Source organism: Podarcis tiliguerta (genome assembly GCF_965153285.1).
Source record: "Podarcis tiliguerta genome assembly, chromosome: 5".
Classification (NCBI taxonomy): Eukaryota; Metazoa; Chordata; class Lepidosauria; order Squamata; family Lacertidae; genus Podarcis; species Podarcis tiliguerta.
In genome coordinates, this window is record NC_139538.1 from 4,993,770 (window position 1) to 5,013,319 (window position 19,550).

The following is a 19,550-nucleotide window of genomic DNA, read 5'->3' on the forward strand; positions in this document are numbered from 1 at the left end:
GCAAGCTCAGAGGCTACATCTTTTTTATCTGTCTTTTTTCAAATATTCATGACTGAAATTATATAGTTGTTTCATAATTTCGAAGGGTTCCATATGTTAAGTTTATTGTGGAATTGATGCTACTCGTGAATGCAATGCTTGTTTTGTTTTCTGCAGTAGCCACAGGACATCATCCTGAAGAGAATGCCACCCCAAATTCTTGTTTGTATTTTTAATGTTAGATTTGTCCATTGAAATGGTACATCTGGATTTAATTGGGAAACTGAAATGGGAAGACATTTTGATGAGGATCGTGCTGTGTGGATGCTGTGGGAAAACTTGCATCCCGCACCAAGTCCACAGTAAACCCCCATCAGGGCAATAAACACACTTACAGTGGTACCTCGGGTTACATATGCTTCAGGTTACACACTCCGGTAATCCAGAAATAGTGCTTCAGGTTAAGAACTTTGCTTCAGGATAAGAACAGAAATGGGGCTCTGGCGGCACGGCAGCAGCAGGAGGCCCCATTAGCTAAAGTGGTGCTTCAGGTTAAGAACAGTTTCAGGTTAAGAACGGACCTGAGGTACCACTGTACAGTATTCTATTCAGAGGAACACCTAGACCAGGAAGTCTTTCCCTCTAGTAAGGAACTCGAAAGGCGGATGTGTTCACCTGCACACAAAGGAACTGGTGGGGATCTCAAGTCCAATATTCCTTGCCAACTGACAAGCCCCACTGAGCCCCCTCCCCCCTCCCCCCCTTCAAATCCTTCTTCCCCACCACGGGATGCTATTCAGACAAAAGCCTCCCCTCTCAAGAAACAATCAGCTAATGGTGGTGGCAGCTTGTTGCCAGGAAGAATCAATCACAAGACCAGTCAGATGCCCTGAAATAATTGATTTATTCAGATCGCTTTCTTGGCCTCACTTGCTTTGAGCTCTGGGAAATGAGGCCCTGGGGACTGAGAAGGGTCCTGGGTCCCTCTGGAGGGTTGGCAGTGAGAGACCCACCAAGTGTCCCTGTTTTCCAGGGACAAACCTAGATTTACAGGAGCCGTCCCGATTTCTGATTTGATCCTGGAGCGTCCCGGTTTTCCTTAGGGTGTTCCTATTTTCACTGGAGAAATGTTGGAGGGTATGCAGTTATCCAACCCTCAAGCCCCCTGAAAACAGCCTTGCTTAGGGAACGTTTTTAAAAAATGTTTATTGTTTTACAGTCGTACCTTGGAAGTTGAATGGAATTCGTTTCGGAAGTCCGTTCCACTTCCAAAACGTTTGGAAACCAAAGCTCCTGCAGCCAATCGGAAGCCATAGAATCATAGAATCATAGAAGAGTTGGAAGAGACCACAAGGGCCATCGAGTCCAACCCCCTGCCAAGCAGGAAACACCATCAGAGCACTCCTGACATATGGTTGTCAAGCCTCGGCTTAAAGACCTCCAAAGAAGGAGACTCCACCACACTCCTTGGCAGCAAATTCCACTGTCAAACAGCTCTTACTGTCAGGAAGTTCTTCCTAATGTTTAGGTGGAATCTTCTTTCTTGTAGTTTGGATCCATTGCTCCGTGTCCGCTTCTCTGGAGCAGCAGAAAACAGCCTTTCTCCCTCCTCTATGTGACATCCTTTCATATATTTGAACATGGCTATCATAGCACCCCTTAACCTCCTCTTCTCCAGGCTAAACATGCCCAGCTCCCTTAGCCGTTCCTCATAAGGCATCGTTTCCAGGCCTTTGACCATTTTGGTTGCCCTCCTCTGGACACGTTCCAGTTTGTCAGTGTCCTTCTTGAACTGTGGTGCCCAGAACTGGACACAGTACTCCAGGTGAGGTCTGACCAGAGCAGAATACAGTGGCACTATTACTTCCCTTGATCTAGATGCTATACTCCTATTGATGCAGCCGTGGAAGACCTGTTGGACGTTCGGGTTCCAAATCACATTCGCAAACCGGAACACTCACTTCTGGGTTTGCAGCGTTCAGGAGCCAAAATGTCTGAGTTCCAAGGCATTTGGGACCCAAGTTATGAGTGTATTGTGTTTTTATATGTGTTGGAAGCCGCTCAGAGTGGCTGGAGCAACCCAGTCAGATGGGTAAATTAGTAAAGTTATTGTTATAGAACAGGATGTCCCTATTTTCATCAGAGAAATGTTGTAGGGTATGCGGTGATTGTGCTTGCATGACCTTCATGGCCTAGGACCCTCGTACCTACGAGACCGCCTCTCCTGGTATGCCCCACGGGGGACCTTAAGGTCCATAAATAGCAATACCCTAGAGATCCCGGGCCCTAAGGAAGTCAGATTAGCCTCAACCAGAGCCAGGGCCTTTTCAACACTGGCTCCGGCCTGGTGGAATGCTCTGTCTCATGAGACCAGGGCCCTGCAGGATCTGGTTTCTTTCCACAAGGCCTGTAAGACAGAGTTGTTCCGCCTGGCCTTTGGCTTGGAATCAACTTGATCCCCTTGGGGTCCCTTCCAATTCTGCAATTCTCTGATTCCCAGTAGCTCTCCACAAGTCTTGCCCTCCTCCTGCCCCCTAATATTTTCTTTTCTGTCAGAAATTTAGCATGTGGAACAAAGCTTGTCCCCTCAGCAGAATATCCCCCCCCCCTTACTTATTTTCTGGCCTGCATGTATTGCCGCACAGTACGGCATGTGCGTGTCAGGTCATGTGTTTAAGTTCTGGGTAGCAAAGGACAGACAGATTTAGAAATTCGTGTCCATAGGTGTGTGTGACAAATTGCAGAGGGGCATCCGGTTAGGCTGCAATAGATTGCAATGGATGCTTTGAAGTCATTTCGGCATCAGGTGTAGGGGGGAAATCGCCCACACAGCCCCCCCCCCCCCGTCCTGCCCTGTATTTTGCTAGAACAAAGGTGGCAACCCAGGGCCTAAGTCTAAAAGAACAGAGCAAGGGACATGACCGCAAACAGCGTGTGCAAGGCTCCCCTCATTCTGAGGGGGGAGGAAAGGCCCCATGTCACTCATAGAAAGAAACTTTGGGCACCTCTCCTCTGCTCAGAATGGCAGGGGGGCCGAGCATCTGGTCCTGGCATCCTGCGATGCATTTCTGGAGCAGCGTGTCCAAGGAAGGAGAGGCTGAGCCAAGCGCAAAGAGGAACTGAACAGGAAAAGCAAACCTGCGGGTTTCCGAAAGAATATGGAGACCTTTCCCAGGTACCCTAGCAGGTACCGGCAGGTATACTGCCCATCCCGTGGGCACCACGTTGACAACCCCTGCATGGGTTATTGTTGTTGTTGTTGTTGTTTTGCAGGCCTGCTTCTTGGTAGGACCTCCCCTTTTCCTCTTCTGCGTGACCCACACAGCTACAGCAGCCTTTCTCTTGCCAGGCTGGTAGCGTTACCCAGTGGGAAGGGTCGGGAGAAGTGCTCCCCGCTTCAGCATATGGCTGTCATAACCCTGACAGCTGCCTGCGTGTAATGGATGGTTTGATTCTCAGGCCCACTGCGAAACGTTGAATTCTCCGTGCAAGGTCAGAGGCACGAGCGCGGCTGACATCGCCGGGTAGGAAATGAGCCTGCAAGCTCCGACTTGGATCCCGTTCAAAATGTAAAAAGCTATGGAGGGGAGAGAACCCATATTATTCTACGAGGCCGTGATTAAGCCAGGAATGCTACAGAGACAGGGAGCAATCAGGACTGAGAGGCGTCCAGCCTGGAGAGGACAAAGGGGACACAGGTGAGGGAGAATGACAGAGAGTGATGGACGACCCCTGCAAAGCGAAAGAGAGTACAGATATCTGCCAGGGGCTGACAGGGGAGCTCTCCTCCCCCCAATTGTTTAATCTCAAATGAGAAATTAAATCAGAGAGGGGTCCCCATGCAGGGCTCTTTGAATTATCACTGTTTGAAATTATCTGGGTTCACAGTGATTAAGAAATTCTATCTTAATTGCAAGGAGGGGAAGGGGAAAGTCACAGCAAGAGTGAACACTTTTTTGTACTTAAAATATTTCTCCTAATGCTTGACCAGGCCAATGACCCATTGGTCATCACTGCCTTCTGCGAGATTGAATCCCACAGTTTATGCGCTACACAAAGATGTACTTTCTTTAATCTGTCGGGAATCTTCCAGCATTCAGCTTCACTGATGTCCACAGGTTGTGGTGTTCTGAGAGCTGGGGGGAAACTTTTTTCTATAGACTTTCTCCCTGGCATGACTTCCCTCTGCTCACCAATCACCCAGCCATTGACCCCCTAAAACGTCCCCTCCCCACCCCATGCAACTGCCAGGCTCACTTGTCCCCTTGCCAGCCCCAAATTCCAGGATTGTAACATGGCACTACAAATCCTCCAATGGACCCTGCGTGATGACAGCCTTACATTTCTATATATATAGGAAGATAGAGCAGGCTTCTTAGCTGAATTGGTACAGCATAAGACTCTTAATCTCAGGGTTACGGGATTGGGCCCCACTTTGTTTGAAAGCTTCATGTATTGCAGGGGGTTGGACTCAATGACCCTCGGGGTCCCTTCCCACTCTGGAATTCTGTGATTCTCCAACCTGGAGAAGCTCACCAGCTCTTTTGGACTAGAGCTCGCAATACCCCCCAATCAGCACAGCCTTGCATGTATCAATAGTTGTTTTGCATACATCATCTTGCTGAAATCCTTACGCCATCCCTATAAGGTAGGTGAGCATCATATTGCAGACTAGGGGAGGGGAGAATGAAAGTCTGCTCTAAGGCTGCCTTGGGAGTCCATGCCAGAGGCAGAATCCAAAGCAGGCACCTTCCGGTTTACAGCTCAGTCTCTTAACACTCCTGCCACACTGTCAGGCTGTAATAGTTGGTCACATCTCCCAGCTTAAGCAATTCAATGCCCTGCCCAGTAAAAGAAACCCATGAAGCACAGCGAAGCCGTGTGTCTGTCCATTATCGTCTCTAACAAAGGACTCTCCTTTTTCCTGTCCTGTGAATTGGAGTCAATTAATCTTGACATAAGGCTATTATGCCGTTTCAAGCAAAGCTGAGAAACCATCATCTAACAGCAACTATGATGGATCTCGCTGGCTGTGTGACTGCAGAGGCGCTCGGATCCAGACAGCCAGGAAGCTCACTCAAAAGCCTTCGGAGGAGAGATTTGGAAAAAGGTGTCTTGACAGAGGCAGTGTTTGCCCGTGTCAGTCTGTCAGCGCGTGACACCTCATAGGGACAATGCAACAGAGACGCAAGCAAAGCCTAATCTGTTTAAAGCTGGAGTTATTTGCTCCAACCTCTTGCAAAGCCCAGACCTATTTCCTGGATTGCCAGCTTATTTAAACTGCTCCAGCTCCTGTGCATTTAACAGAAGCCTGGGATGAAGAAGATTCCCCAGCCCTCATCTCCGTGCAAGGGAACGGCTTCCTTGCTGAATGCCTGTGGGTTGTGCTGCCGTTAAAGGCAAAGGAGCTTATCACTTCATTCTTTCATTTACTAAATTTATATTTCACGCTTCCTCCCCAAGGAGCTCAGGGCAGCAAACATGAAAATTCAAAACAAGGGTAAGGAGAGAGGGAGACACCCAAAGTTACACCCAGTGATCTGAGTATTTGAACTTGGGTATCCTCATCCTTGGGATGCGGGTGGCACTGTGGGTTAAAGCCTCAGCACCTAGGGCTTGCTGATCGAAAGGTCGGCAGTTCGAATCCCCGCGGTGGGGTGCGCTCCCGTCGTTCGGTCCCAGCGCCTGCCAACCTAGCAGTTCGAAAGCACTCTCGGGTGCAAGTAGATAAATAGGGACCGCTTACCAGTGGGAAGGTAAACGGCGTTCCGTGTGCTGCGCTGGCTCGCCAGAGCAGCGATGTCACGCTGGCCACGTGACCCGGAAGTGTCTTCGGACAGCTCTGGCTCCCGGCCTCTAGAGTGAGATGAGTGCACAACCCTAGAGTCTGTCAAGACTGGCCTGTACGGGCAGGGGTACCTTTACCTTTATCCCCATCCTTATCTAACACTCTGACTTTGGTACCCGGTTGATGTTGGCTGCTCTAACCAGAGACATCTGGTTGGCTTCTGCAGGGAACAGGATTCTGGATTGAATGGGCCAGCCAAGAGAGTGGGGTCATTTAGCGTCACCCTGCAGAACAGGAACAGCAACTCAACCTGTGATATCGTAGCTGTCTTCAAATCTTAAGGGCTGTCTCATGGAAGATGGAGCAAGCTTGCCTTTTTCTGCTCTGGATGGTGAAACCCGAACCAATGCATTCACGTTCCAAGAAAGGAGATTCAGACCAAACGCTTAAGAGCTGTTTGACAGTGGAATAGAAGGCGATGGTGACTCTCCCTCATCGGACGTCGTTAAGCAGAGGTGAGATGGCCATATCTGTCAGAGGGTTGGACTAGATGACCCTCGGGGTCCCTTCCAACTAGACAGCTCTGTAGTTCAATTTCTTAAGATCCCTTAATGGGTGAAATTGTAGGCTTGCCAACATATGCCCCTATGCACGCCTGCATTCACACACGCACTGAGCTGCTCTACTCCAGAGGCTTTTATCATAAGCGCCGTGATTTAAGGAACGTTTTAAAAATCCTGAGATGGGCAATAAATCCAAGAGAAATCCAGCTCTCCTGTAAACCCAATTTCGGTCCCCCTTGGTTGGGTGGCATGGAGCAGTATAACATGTTGACACGTGCTCAAGGGACACGGAGCGGAAGCAAAGAACAACCCCACTTGCCGGCCCCGTAAATCTTTGGATTTATGGCCATTTGGGGGCAGGCGGCCCTCTGCTTCTCCTCCCGCACGTTAATGCAAACAATCCAGGCAAAAAACCCCGCAGGCGCAGAGCTGTCCCAGGACACAGCCTCTCCCCATTTGCACATACACATTTCTCATCCCTTGGGGCATGTCTGCACATCCATGGGAACCACTGGGCAAGACGTTCTGCATCCCTTAAACACGTCCATCCTCCTTCCACCTGGGAGGTGCCAGAACGCTGCAGTGCACAGGTGGCTGTGGACAGTTCTGTGACTGGGGAGCCTGTTGCCCTGCAGATGACTCCAACTCCCATCAGCCCCGTCCAGCATGACCAGCGGTCTGGGATGATGGAAGTTGTAGTCCAGCAACATCCGGAGGACATCAGCTTGGCGGCTGCTACTCCTCTGGAGAATTTGTGGGCTCTCTCTGTCTCGAGAGACAATGGAGTGTGTCTGCAGAGGTGAAGCCAAACCCCTGAAGAATCACAACGCCTGCTGTGGCTGCAGAGGCCGGCAACTCGTAATTGCTGCCTCCCGTCTTGTTTTTTTTGCTGTATTAGCAGTGCCAAAGTGACCTCACCAGGGTGCAAGTCTGGGCAGTGTGTCTGGAGGTCCTGGGATGCCCAGAGGACAGGACCTGCCTCTTGGCCTCACTGATGGGGTCCAAAGGAAGGCAGAGCAAGACATTTGGCACCAGCTTTGCAGCAGGAGTTGCCAGAAGGAGGCGTACAAGACGCCATCCAACTTTGGATTTGCATAGGGTTACTCCTTAGCCTTCTCTTCTCCCTAGGATGTCCCACAAGGCAGAGGCCATATAACACCAGTCCTGAAAGACCTACATTGGATCCCAGTATGTTTCCTAGCACAATCCAAAGTGTTGGTGCTGACCTTTAAAGCCCCAAACAGCCTCGGCCCAGTAGACCTGAAGGAGTTTCTCAACTCCCATTGTCCAGAACGGACACTGAGGTCCAGCTCTGAGGGCCTTCTGGTGGTTCCCTCACTGTGAGAAGTGAAACCACAGAGAACCAGGCAGAGGGCCTTCTTGGTAGTGGCACCAGCCCTGTGGAACTCCTTCCCGTCAGATGTCAATGAGATAAACATCTGCCTTACTTTTAGAAGACATTTGAAGGCAGCCCTGTATCGGGGAATTTTTAATGTCTGATGTTTTACAAGTTTTTATATATGCTGTAAGCCACCCAGAGTGGCCATGGGTGGAGTATAAATAATAAAATTGTTGTTGCTGTTGAGGATCAGGGAAGGACCTCAACAGTGGGTTGACATGACAAGAAAGGGGATTTGTGTGATGGTAGAACAGACCTTTTCTGTTGTCTTTGATTTAGCAAGCAGTTCAAGCTACTTCCTGAGTTCAAGTCAACCTTCATCAACCTGACAACAGCCACCAGCAGCTTCGGCCAGCTTAGAAGATGTGCACTCATAAGAATGTAAGAAGAGTCTGCAGGATCAGGCCAGCAGCCCATCTAGCACAGCATCTCTCAGTGCCCAACAAGATGCCCTGTGTGGAGCCCGAAAGCAGGACCTGAGCTCAACAGTGACTCTCGGCACCTGTGATTCCCAGAAAACCACACTCAGAGGTCCCAATGCCTTTGACAGCAGAAACAGGACATGGATCATTGTTGTCCATGAATTTATCTAATCCTCTTTTATAGCCGCAAAAGTTGGTGGCGATTCCCAGCAACTGGTATATTCAGAGGCACAGTGCCTCCAACAGCAAGACTCCTGATTGATCAGGTTAATTGATCACGTTAATTAAAATAAATAAGTAAGTAACCCACGTACTAATCATGGGCTCCATCTGAGAAGCTGCCTTGCCCTGTCTCACACAGCGGGAGAAGCCTCTTCCAAAATAACGGCACCCATTGCGACCTGCGCCTGCCCCATTTGGAACCAAAGGAAGCATTCTCCTCCAAAACTACAGCTACGGTCGCATGCAAATGTCGCCGTCTAATCTAGGGTTCCCAGATGTTCCCGGGGACAGTCCCCAGATTTGCAAATCTGTTCCTGGGAAACATGGCAGCGGAAGCCTCAGCAGCCCAGAGCCAGCCTGGTAGCGCAGTTGGCCGGCTTCAGGAGCTGCTCGCTGCCACTGCCGAAGGTGAACCAGGAACGTCCGGTGGGACAGATCTCCTGCCCTCTTTATTTGACAGATTGGGGGAGGCTCAGGAGTCACAGGTGGGTGGCTGTTGCCTAGGAGGGGCGCAAGGCATGCGGTTTCTCTGCCAGGCAAGGTGCAAAGTCCTTTCACACCCTGCGAAAGATAAATGCGGAGAGGTTTTTTTTAAAAATACTGGGCAACGGCTGCCTGCCCGTGACTCCCAAGCCTCCCCCGATCTGTCAAAACAAAGGGGGAAGGGGGCAGGAGATCAGGGACGCCGTTGCCCAGTTTTTTTTAAAAAACTGCGCATTTATGTTTCACAGGGTGCGAAAGAAGGGCGTTGCACCTCTATACAATATGCATGTGTGCTTGGGCCCAGGGTCTTTTGCCTCACCATCCGCACTATTGACTCCCTGTTGCTACTCAGCTTCAAAAAAAGTCTCCCCGGATTCATTGAAAAAAATCTGGTAACCACAGTCTAATCAATTAAAACTTGTTGGCTTAAGATTTCCGTAATTGAGTGGCAGCGGCTGCTAACTGCCTTGGGCAAGGAGCCATTTCCATGAGAAGATTGGCAGGCAGGGTGAGGGTGTGGAATAATTCGTGCGCCCAGGCAGAGGGGCCCTATGGTACCGAAGACAAACTTTTGTTTGAAGGCTGCTGCCCAGCCCAAGCCTGGCGTACAGGTGAAGCATCCTAAGGAGGGAGGGCGTGGTGGCAGGGGTGGCGCTTGAAGTAGCTGCCCCTTAACAGTGAGCACCTGGGAAGCAGAAGGATCAGGAACACCCAAGTCTCCTGGTCACAGTCTTCAGACTGAACATCAGACAGCAAGAGCAGTTCAACAGTGTGATGGACTCCCTTCGGAGCCGACGGACTCTCCTTCCTTGGAGATTTTTAAGTAGAGGTTGGGTGACCATCTGTCAGGGATGCTTTAGCTGCAATTCCTGCATTGGGGTGGGGACAGGCCGTTAGATTACATTTTAGAATCTACAGTTCCAGTGGCGTAGTGTGGGGGGTGCAGGGGGGGCCGGCCGCACTGGGCGCAACATCTGGGGGTTAGGGTTAGGGGGCGCAAATCCACGGGTTAGGGGGCGCAAATTACTTGCCTTGCCCCGGGTGCTGACAACCCACGCTACGCCATTGTACAGTTCTATGATTCTATACCTCAGTACTGCTTACACTGGCTGGCAACAACTCTCCAGGGAGTCTTTTTGCAAGCCCTACCCAGAATTGAACCCCCTCCGGGACCTTCTGCGTGCAAGGCAAGTGCTCTACCCACTGAGCAACAGCCCCCTGCATCAGGAGAGCCTTCTGTTGCTGTCCTCCTGAACACATACATGGAGGCTCCCTCCCTCCCTCCCTCTCCTCCTCCTCCTGCCTTTGCGAATCCACCGCTAGTCTGGAAAATTGCCTGGTGCGCTGCTTTTGCTAAACACTGCAATTACGGGGAGGGAAATTGCCTGGCGAAGTTTCCCCCTCCCGCCGAAGCCCCGTTAATTTGGGCATAAAAGAAGCGCCTCCGCCATGCAAATGAGGGCCCTGGCGCCGCACACCCGGCACTACCTCGCGGGCCCGAGCAGGCAGTTGTCAGTGCTGGCGGCTGGTGAGAGAGCCGGCTGAGGCTCCCTCATTTTCCTCGCGAAGCCGTGCTTGGGCAACGGGCCGGAAGGCCAGACGGCAGTCTCCTTGTCCGTGTGGCAAATGTCAACACACACACACACACAAATAAATAAAGAAATATGCCAGGCACTTCACCAGGGGAACAAATTGCCGGGGTAATGGAACAAACTGTGCATTAAATGTGTGCTCTTTGCATTGCTCACCAGCTTTGCACTTGAAAACCGGCTGGGTTCTTGGGGGTTGTGGAGGAGAGGGACTGGCAGAAGAGGAGGTCCCTGGCCGTCATGCCTACGGTCTTGGCCTTTCCAAGCTATCGATTAGCGCAGCCTTCGTTAGCCAGGCTCTGAAATCGTTCGTTTCATTTATTTTACTTTTCTGAACATGCGCTCCCTTCCTCCTGGTCCTGGCTCTGAGGCCTTTTCCTTGGGGAGCTTCGGAGGCAAGAGAAACGATGGGCACACGTTCCCGTATCCTCACGACGTGGCCCTGGTCGGCAGCTTTCTAGCCACAACCCATTTCCAACCCACCTCCCTATAATTTGCCCGTTGCGGAGCTTTTAAAAGCTCACACTCCCCGTCGGGAAAATTAGAGGCAATAAGAGAACACAGGCAAAATAGTACAGGGCTGGTTTGCCAATGACCCAGGTTAAGAGAGGCTTTGGGAGGGCAGGATAGGACCTTCCTGTTTTGGCTCAGGTGGTGAGCCAAAAGTGCTCCTGCAAAAGTGTTCTGTCTCTGCTTCTTGTGGGAGTGAGTTCCACAGTGTAACACTGCAATGTGTGAAAAAGTTCCTTTCTTTTATCTGTCCTGAATCTTCCAACATCCATCGACTTCTACTAGCATGTCCCACCTTCCAAAAACTTTTTTTAAATCTACAAAAGCTATGAGAGGGGATCAAAGAGCTGGTGGCAGAGCAAGCACACCACCTGAAGAAAAGGCCCCAGATTCAAGCTCTACAGTTAAAATGCAGAAAATGTGCAAAAACTCTTTCTGCATTGAGGTGCTGTTGGGCCTCTTCAGACGTCCTCCTTATTGTGCATCCATGATGATTTGCACCCAGGATGGAAGAGAGCCCGTTATATGCAATTGGTTTGAACTCTGAATACTGTTCACACCTGCAAATATTCAAGGACAGACACTCTGTTTCCTTTCCAACCTGCAAATTCCTGCTGAAACCCTGGGGTCCTCGGCACCGCAAACATTGCAGAGTGTGCTTTTGTTGACCCGCTCTTATTGCTCTGTAGTGCAAGAGTGCCCCCCCCCAACCAAGACACAACAATACGGCAACACTGGGGAAGCGTTGCAGAACAACTACTAAAGTGGAACGTTGTGTTGTGGACAGCCTAGTACAAATCCGGCACTAACTCAGTGGCAAATGGCAAAACACATCTGCAAAGAAAGACGCCAGTCTGGGCTGCAGTCAAATTAAGACAAGAAGGAGTTTCTGTGTTGAAAACTCGCCTCCCAATTAACTGATGGCTTGCTCAGATTTGCCTTTCTGCCTGGAAAGTAACCCAAAGTCAGGTTACTCATTTGCAAATACACGTTGCTAATTGCCGCAGGAAAGCATCGACCCAGCCGCTGATTGTGATGCATTAATTACAAATCTGAAACCTCCTTTTCTTAAATTGGAGTGTTCTCCTGTGGTAGATACTGTAAGGTGATTTCTTGATTACTGCTGCGAATGTAAATTTTGGGGGAGGGTGGGGAGGCATATCCTGTCTTCCTGACAATATGACAATATGGTAAAGGTAAAGGGACCCTTGACCATTAGGTCCAGTCGCAGACGACTCTGGGGTTGCGGCGCTCATCTCGCTTTACTGGCTGAGGGAGCCAGCACATAGCTTCCAGGTCATGTAGCCAGCAGGACTAAGCCGCTTCTGGCGAAACCAGAGCAGCGCATGGAAACGCCATTTACCTTCCCGCCGGAGCAGTACCTATTCATCTACTTGCACTTTGACGTGCTTTTGAACTGCTAGGTTGGCAGGAGCAGGGACCGAGCAACGGGAGCTCACCCTGTCGCGGGGATTCGAACCACCGACCTTCTGATCGGCAAGCCCTAGGCTCTGTGGTTTAACCCACAGCGCCACCCACGTCCCATCCTGACAATATAGCCTCACAATATTACCAGGAGCTCAATAATCATTTGAACCAATTGACAGCCCTTTTTAAAAAACAGAACCCTCCCACTATTCTGCTCTGGGCGGCTGGAAGAACCCCCCCACAAGAGGGGTGCCAATGTGAATAAAATATGGGGGCAGGTAAGCTCTGCCCCACATAACTGATCACAAGACAAGGTGCGTACACACACCAATTAAATGGCAATGCCCATCAACTTTGGGGTCCCTGGTCCCCTCAAATATTTTGGGGGGGCGAGGGACCTTGGCTCTTAGGAACTGGCTCCTGTGCTCCAGGAACAGTGCAATGGGGAGAAGAAGGGAAATGGTTCTGTTTGGTACGCATAAATATTTGCAGTGATGGAACAATCATAACAGCACGATGGCAAATTCCCTCCAGATTTTCAATAACTGTTGGGGAAACTTTGGCCAGGAAAAGAGTGGCACGTACACAAAACAACTTCTTTCTTACCAGAGTGAAAGACTATGGAATAAATGTCACCCTCTGGTTTTCCGTCCATATTGGCTGACCCACTCACTTGTCTTCGCTGCAATCCAAGCCAATTGCATAATCCTATGTCCATTTGTACAGGGCAGTAGCCGTGGGGGGACTGCAGCCACTTTCCTCCTGCTGGCCACATTTGAGGGGTTGGATGAGGCCTCCCACTTGCCCATCACCTGACATCACGATGATGATGTTGGAGTCCAACTCATAAGAACCTAAAACAGAGCTCGGCTGCTGGATCACACCAGTGTCCCATCTAGTCCAGCATCCTCACAGTGGCCAAGCAGAGGCCTCCATGGGAAGACTACAAGCAGGACCAGAATGCAACAGCCCACTTGCGGTTCCCAGTGTGCTACCTCTGAGAGTGGAGGGAGAACCTCATATCACGCCTCATAGCCTCTGGTGGCCTTATAACCCTCCAATCCCCGTTAAAAGCCACCCACGTTGGTGGTTGCCATCCCTGTGTCTTGCAGAAGTGCATTCCATCGTTTAACTTTGCGCTGTGTAAAGAAGTTCTTCCTTTTGCCGGTCCTGAATCTTCCACTGTTCAGGTTCACTGTTCTGGATGTTCTAGAGTATTGTGAGAGAGAAACCATCCCTGTCTCCACTTTCTCCATGCTGAGCATCGTTATCAAACAGCTCTGTCGCATCCCTGCTTCCTTGACTCTTTTCTAAACTGATACACACCCAAAATGTTGAAGGCTTCTTGCAGTGGCCAGCCAGACGTCCCAGGTTGCCTGCAAGCAAGACCTGGGCATGGCAGTCCTCACTCTCCTCACCTGTGTTTCCTGGCAGCTGGTATTCAGAGGCACATTCTGCCTCCGGCCGTGGAGGGAGAGCCTGGCCGGAGAACTCCTAGCCGTCAGCATGGACAATTGCTGGTGGAAGTTGCAGGGCAGAGGACCGCATCCGCCCTGCCCTTGTTTCTCTTGCCATCTGGTCCAGGAATAAGATAAGGCTCGCCTACACAGAGCTTCTCCTGCACAAGCACCCCTGGGATGAACCCCACAAACTACGCTTGACTAGAGCCTTGCCTACCTTGCCCACCTCATCGCACTGCAAGATGGCGGCAAGGCAGGATCCGCCTCATCTTTCAGAGATGGAACTGGGAGCAGGAGGTGCCCACCCCGGTTCTGATGCACCCCTCTCCGTTCCACTAGGCTCCCTCCACCAAAGTTATTGCACATTCAGGAGAGAAAGAGCTGGTTGCCTGAATTCATGTGAACCGTTCATTGTTGTGAGGTTAATTTTAACATGGACAGAGGTAACTGTTTTGAGCAAAGTACACAGACAGTACACAGATGGTTCCAGTGCAAATATGCCCTTAACCCAAAAGGAGTGCACAGGGCAGTCCATTTTTTGTTTCGACCTGTTACTCATTTTTCCCCAAGCTTAAAAGTCCAGTTCTCCACATTTCCGGATTTTACATTTTATTTTACTTTATTGAAGCCCTCGCACAAAACTGCCAGCATTTTAGCGTACTACCTTTTTCGATGCAATTTGTCCAACATATGCAATTTTTTGCAAGCAATCTTCTTTAATATAAAAGCATTTTTGAATGTTACTTCTGCAAATGTATGCATTTTTTTAAAAAAAACACATTCCCCTAATATGTATAGCTTTGTGCATATTATTTGCTTGGAGAACTGCAAGACAAAATTTAGAGAGAAGTGCGGAATTTGAAGGATGGCTGTGCTACAGCTCGATGGTGTGTGGATGAAGTGGATTCTCTTCAAAAGGGGATAGGAAGTGAATTTCACCTCTGTCCCTATAACCCCCATGCAGGTAATTCTGTCACGTCTGAAGGACAGGACATGCATCACACAACACACACACACACTGCAACCCAAGAGCTTTACGTGATTGCTGCACATGCATTTTGATGTTTTCTCTTCTATGAAAGTACCATGCTGATAGATGGGTAACCAATGGCAGGGGAGCTCTGTGCTGGTGGCCCGTGACTCTTATTGACCTGCCTGCCCCCCAAGATCAGCAGATGGCCTTGGGGGTGCCTAGCCTGGATGAAGAACATGGGTGCTGTGAGCCTAGGAAAGGGTCTTTTCAGTGGTGGCTCCTCATAAGTGGAACTGAGGTGCCTCTGACCCCACCTCACTTCTCCTACCTAGGCAGTTATCTTTCCACAAGCGCCAACATTGATGCCGAAATCCAGCATCGCCTGAGCTCTGCGAGTGCAGCTTTCTCCCGACTGAAGTGCAGAGTGTTTGAGGACCGGGACATTTGCAGGGAAATCAAAATGCTTGTTTACAAAGCTATTGTCCTACCAACCTTACTATATGCTTGTGAAACATGGACCACTTATAAACGCCATCTCCAGCTCCTCAAAAGATTCCATCAATGGTGTCTCCAAAAAATTTTACACTCACTTGGGAAGACAGGTGAACTAATATCAGTGTACTGGAAGAAGCAAAGATCACCAGTGTTGAAGCAATGATTCTTCAACATCAACTTTGTTGGACTGGTCATGTTGTGCGGATGCCTGATTATCGTCTTCCAAAGCAACTATTCTATTCCGAACTTAAAAATGGAAAGCGTAATGCTGGTGGTCAACAAAAGAGGTTTAAAGACGGTCTCAAGGCAAATCTAAAAAAATGTAGTATAAACACTGACAACTGGGAAACACTGGCTTGCGAGCGCTCCAGTTGGAGATCAGCCTTTACCAAAGGTGTCATGGACTTTGAAGACACTCAAACTTAGAATGCAAGAGAGAAATGTGCTAAGAGGAAAGTATGCTTGGCAAATCCACACCACGATCAACTCCCACCCGGAAACCAATGTCCCTACTGTGGAAGGACGTGTGGATCCAGAATTGGCCTCCACAGTCACTTACGGACTCATTGTTAAAACCTTGTTTATGGAAGACAATCTTACTCGGCTACAAGGGATGGTCAAAGAAGAAGAAGAAGAAGTTTTAGTCGACTGGTTCTGATGCATCTGTTTTGGCAGGCGCTCGGCGGAGGAGAGACCTGGTGGCCGCTGCCACTATCAGGAACTGCCCTTTTGTGATTTATTAAATGTTTTTCAGGGCTGCATTATTTTATGGATTTTTGAAATCCCATTTGTCTGCTGCAAATTTCCCAGTGGCTTGTGTAGCAGCAGGTGGCATTTAAATTACATACATACATACATGCACAAGAACTGTGTGTGTGTGTGTGCTTCTGTGGCTGACCTTTAGCCCATACACATTGCATGCACTGCTCAGTTGGTAGAGCATGAGACTCTTAATCTTGAGGTTGTGGGTTCAAGGCCCATGTTAGGCAAAAGAGTCCTGCATTTCAGAGGGTTGGACTAAATGACCCTCGTGGTCCCCTCCAACTCTACAGTTCTATGATTCTGTGCCTGCTTCGTTTTCACAACAGCCCTGCAAGGTCGCTTGCATGATTCCCTTCCCACAGGCTTTTGGAACAAAGGCTGAGAGATAAGAGTTTTGCATTATCATTGCAATGCATTCATTTGCTACCCTGAACTGCTTTGGGAAGAAGGACAGGAGATAAATTGGAATGATAACAATAGCACACATCAGGTGCTCTAAGATAAAGGGTCTGGGGGAGGGAGTGTCACCTGAAATCAAATCCATGTGCTTCTATTAATCTCTTACTTGGTTCATGAGGAGGTGTGGACAGTTTAGTATCTCTTAATGGCTAGAAAAACCATCGGTTGCCAAATGGCACAAACTGCCTGTACCTGAACACTACAAAATCTGGGGAATTGCTGGTACAAGACCATAGAATTGTAGCATTGGAAGGGACCCCAAGAGCAGGGATATGGCAACCCTTAAGCTGAAGACAGGCTTTTTGTTGTTGTTCCTTTTCGTACAGATATCGGAAGCTGCCTTATGATACTGAGTCAGTCCACTGGTTCCTCTACAATGACTGGCAGCAGCTGTCCAAGTTTTCAGGGTTTCGGGCAGGAAGACTTTCAACCCAACCCTACCTAGAGATGCTGTCAGGGATTGAACCTGGGATCTTCTGCACTCCAAGCAGATATCCTGCCAGGAAGGTACACTCCTTCCACAAGGTAGCACGGAAATCTTCCTGCGGCAACTTACCCCAGTCTCTTTTATGCTCAACAGGCTTAGCAGGTGTCTGTATAGCAATACAGAAACCCATTTGTCTAGAGCTGAGAGCGGGGCAGAAGAAATTGGTGTGTGGGTGTGCCTTGCCAGAGGAAGCACATCCTCTCGCAAGCCACTTTTGGCTGCCTCAGAAACGATTGTCTGACTTCAGCCTCGCTGAATATGTATGACAGAGGGAGCGGATAATGAACACTATGAAAGGGACGTCTTCCTTTTGTTAACTCTTGGAAGATGAGGTGCAATATGGCTGTAAGTGCATATAATAATCGTTGAATTATGCGCCTGAGTCCCTCCCCACCCTCCTCCCTGCGATCTGATGTTTCCACTGAAAATGCGTGGCTACGAAGCGGATAAAAGAATAGCAATGAATCCCAAAAGTACACTTGCGCAGCAAAAGTGCACCTCTCGCAGCAAAGACAACAAAAGTGCCCAGTAATGCACGCACAAAGGCGGGGGGTGGGGACACATGTGAGGTTGCAAAAGGAACAAGCCCACATGAAAACATGTACCACACATACATCAGAGGCAGTGAACCAGATTCGGCCACTAGGGGTTGACAAAGCCGCACATGTAAATGGCTCTAGGCACACCCTGGAACAACGCTGAGACAGAAGGACCAGCGGTCCAATTCTGGTACGAAATAGCACCCCATGGCCCCTCCTGTGTGATGACACTCAGTTGGTTGAACACGAGACTCTTGATCTCAGGGTTGTGGGTTCGAGCCCCACGTTGGGCAAAAGATTACTGCATTGCAGGAGGTTGGACTAGATGACACTCGTGGTCCCTTCCAACTCTGCGGTTCTATCATTCTATGATCCGGCTTAGACCAAAAGGCTCAGCCCAGTGTTGAATTTAGGGCCATTCCCCTGCACAGGCCGCTGAGCCAAGGGGGCACCACATTGAGAAGATCCATCACTGAGAAGATCCATTTGGGGGCACCAAATGTTGGCCTGGCTGAGGGGGCCAGGATACCAAAGATGACCCAAGTCTGCCCCCACTCAGTCTCATTTCCCACGAACAGCGGGGTCCCACTTACCCGGATAACGTAGCGCGAGGAGTTCTTGTCATCCAAGTTGACCGTGAGGGAGAAGAAGACGGCCGTGCTGTAGACCCCCTGCGTCTTGTACAGGAGCTCGTTGAAGTCCCATCGCGCCTGCCTGGCCGTGGCGGCGGCCATGTCCCAGCCGCCGCAGTCCTCCAGGACGTCCAGCATGGGCCGGGCGCCCTGCTGGTCGATCTCCACCATGTCCAGGCAGGAGCGGAAGAATTCCTTGACCTTCCGCTCGGCCGAGGCCTGGTAGGGCCTCCGGATGGGCCTCAGCAGCAGGCGCCGCAGCTTCTCCTCGTTCTGCTCGCCGATGGCGGCGATGATGCCGTAGATGAGCTTGTCCTCTGGGATGGCGTGCCGCCGCAGCCAGCCGCCGCAGGCGAAGGAGTAGAAGTCCTTGCAGGGGTCAATGGTGGGGTCGATGTTGCCGGCGACGAAGCGGGACACCTTGACCAGGGCCTTGCGCTCCTGGCATCCCTTGAGGCAGTAGGCGTCGTATTCGAGGGCCACGTATTTCAGAACCAGGATGCAGCCGAGGATGACGCAGAGCCCCGCTGCGAAGACCAGGCCCGAGAGCAGGCAGATCTCGCGCCGGCTCCAGCGGGGAAGGCCGCAGCGAGGCTTCTTGGGCACCGTAGCGCCCAGCTGGAGGTTGAACCCGTTGGGCAGGGTGCCGCTGCTGCTGTACTTGCTGACATACCTCACCTCCTGGAACTCGTCGTAGTGTGCCGTCAGAGAGTACGTCTTCTCCATCTTCGCGGATGTCGGGCTCTCAAAGTTAAGGGGCGCCCCACGCGATGCTAAAATCCACTCCCGCCTCTCGTGCTTCGTTCTATGGCATGGTTGCGGTGCAGCTGAAACAGTTGCGCTACCCTAAAACCGTCTCCACTGGCGGGCTGGCTGGGGACAGGGGCACAGAGGTCACCGGGTGGCCATGATGGCGCTGCTGCAGGAGATTCCAGCAGGGGGCGTTTAAGGCAAGCGGCCAGGCAGACAGCAGCAGCAGCAGCAGCAGCAGAAGTTCCTGATTTGGAAGCACCTCAGTCCAGGGAATCCCTCGCGGGACGGGGACATCCGCGCGCGCGGGGAACAGGTGGAGCCGCTTATTTTCCGTGGGGAGAGGCGGGGGCTGCTCTGCAAAAAAACACACACAAAAAACAAAAAAAAACAAAAACAAAACAGCAAGACACATACAGTGAGATGTTTTAATTAGCGGGAGGGAAGAGAGGCGCCTCCATATTTTATAGCATCCTCGGGCGCGCAATAAGAGCCTCGTCGGGAATCGTTCCCCGTCCGCACAGGGAACTGGTGGGGCGGGGAGAGGGGAGAGGAGCCTGATCTCACGCCCACCTCCCCGATCCAGCCCCGCCAAACTCTCCCCAGCCTT

At 50.6% G+C, this 19,550-nt stretch overlaps 1 protein-coding gene across 1 annotated transcript in view; it reads right to left on the reverse strand.

The window, feature by feature from the left end:
• Nucleotides 1–19,054, reverse strand: part of ECEL1 (endothelin converting enzyme like 1) — a 45,918-nt gene extending 26,864 nt beyond the window's left edge. The window contains exon 1 of the mRNA XM_083442486.1: nt 18,152–19,054. Coding sequence (XP_083298612.1) covers nt 18,152–18,916 — 765 coding nt within the window. The 5' untranslated portion in view covers nt 18,917–19,054. The remainder of the gene's footprint in view (nt 1–18,151) is intronic.
• Nucleotides 19,055–19,550: the final 496 nt, after the last annotated feature.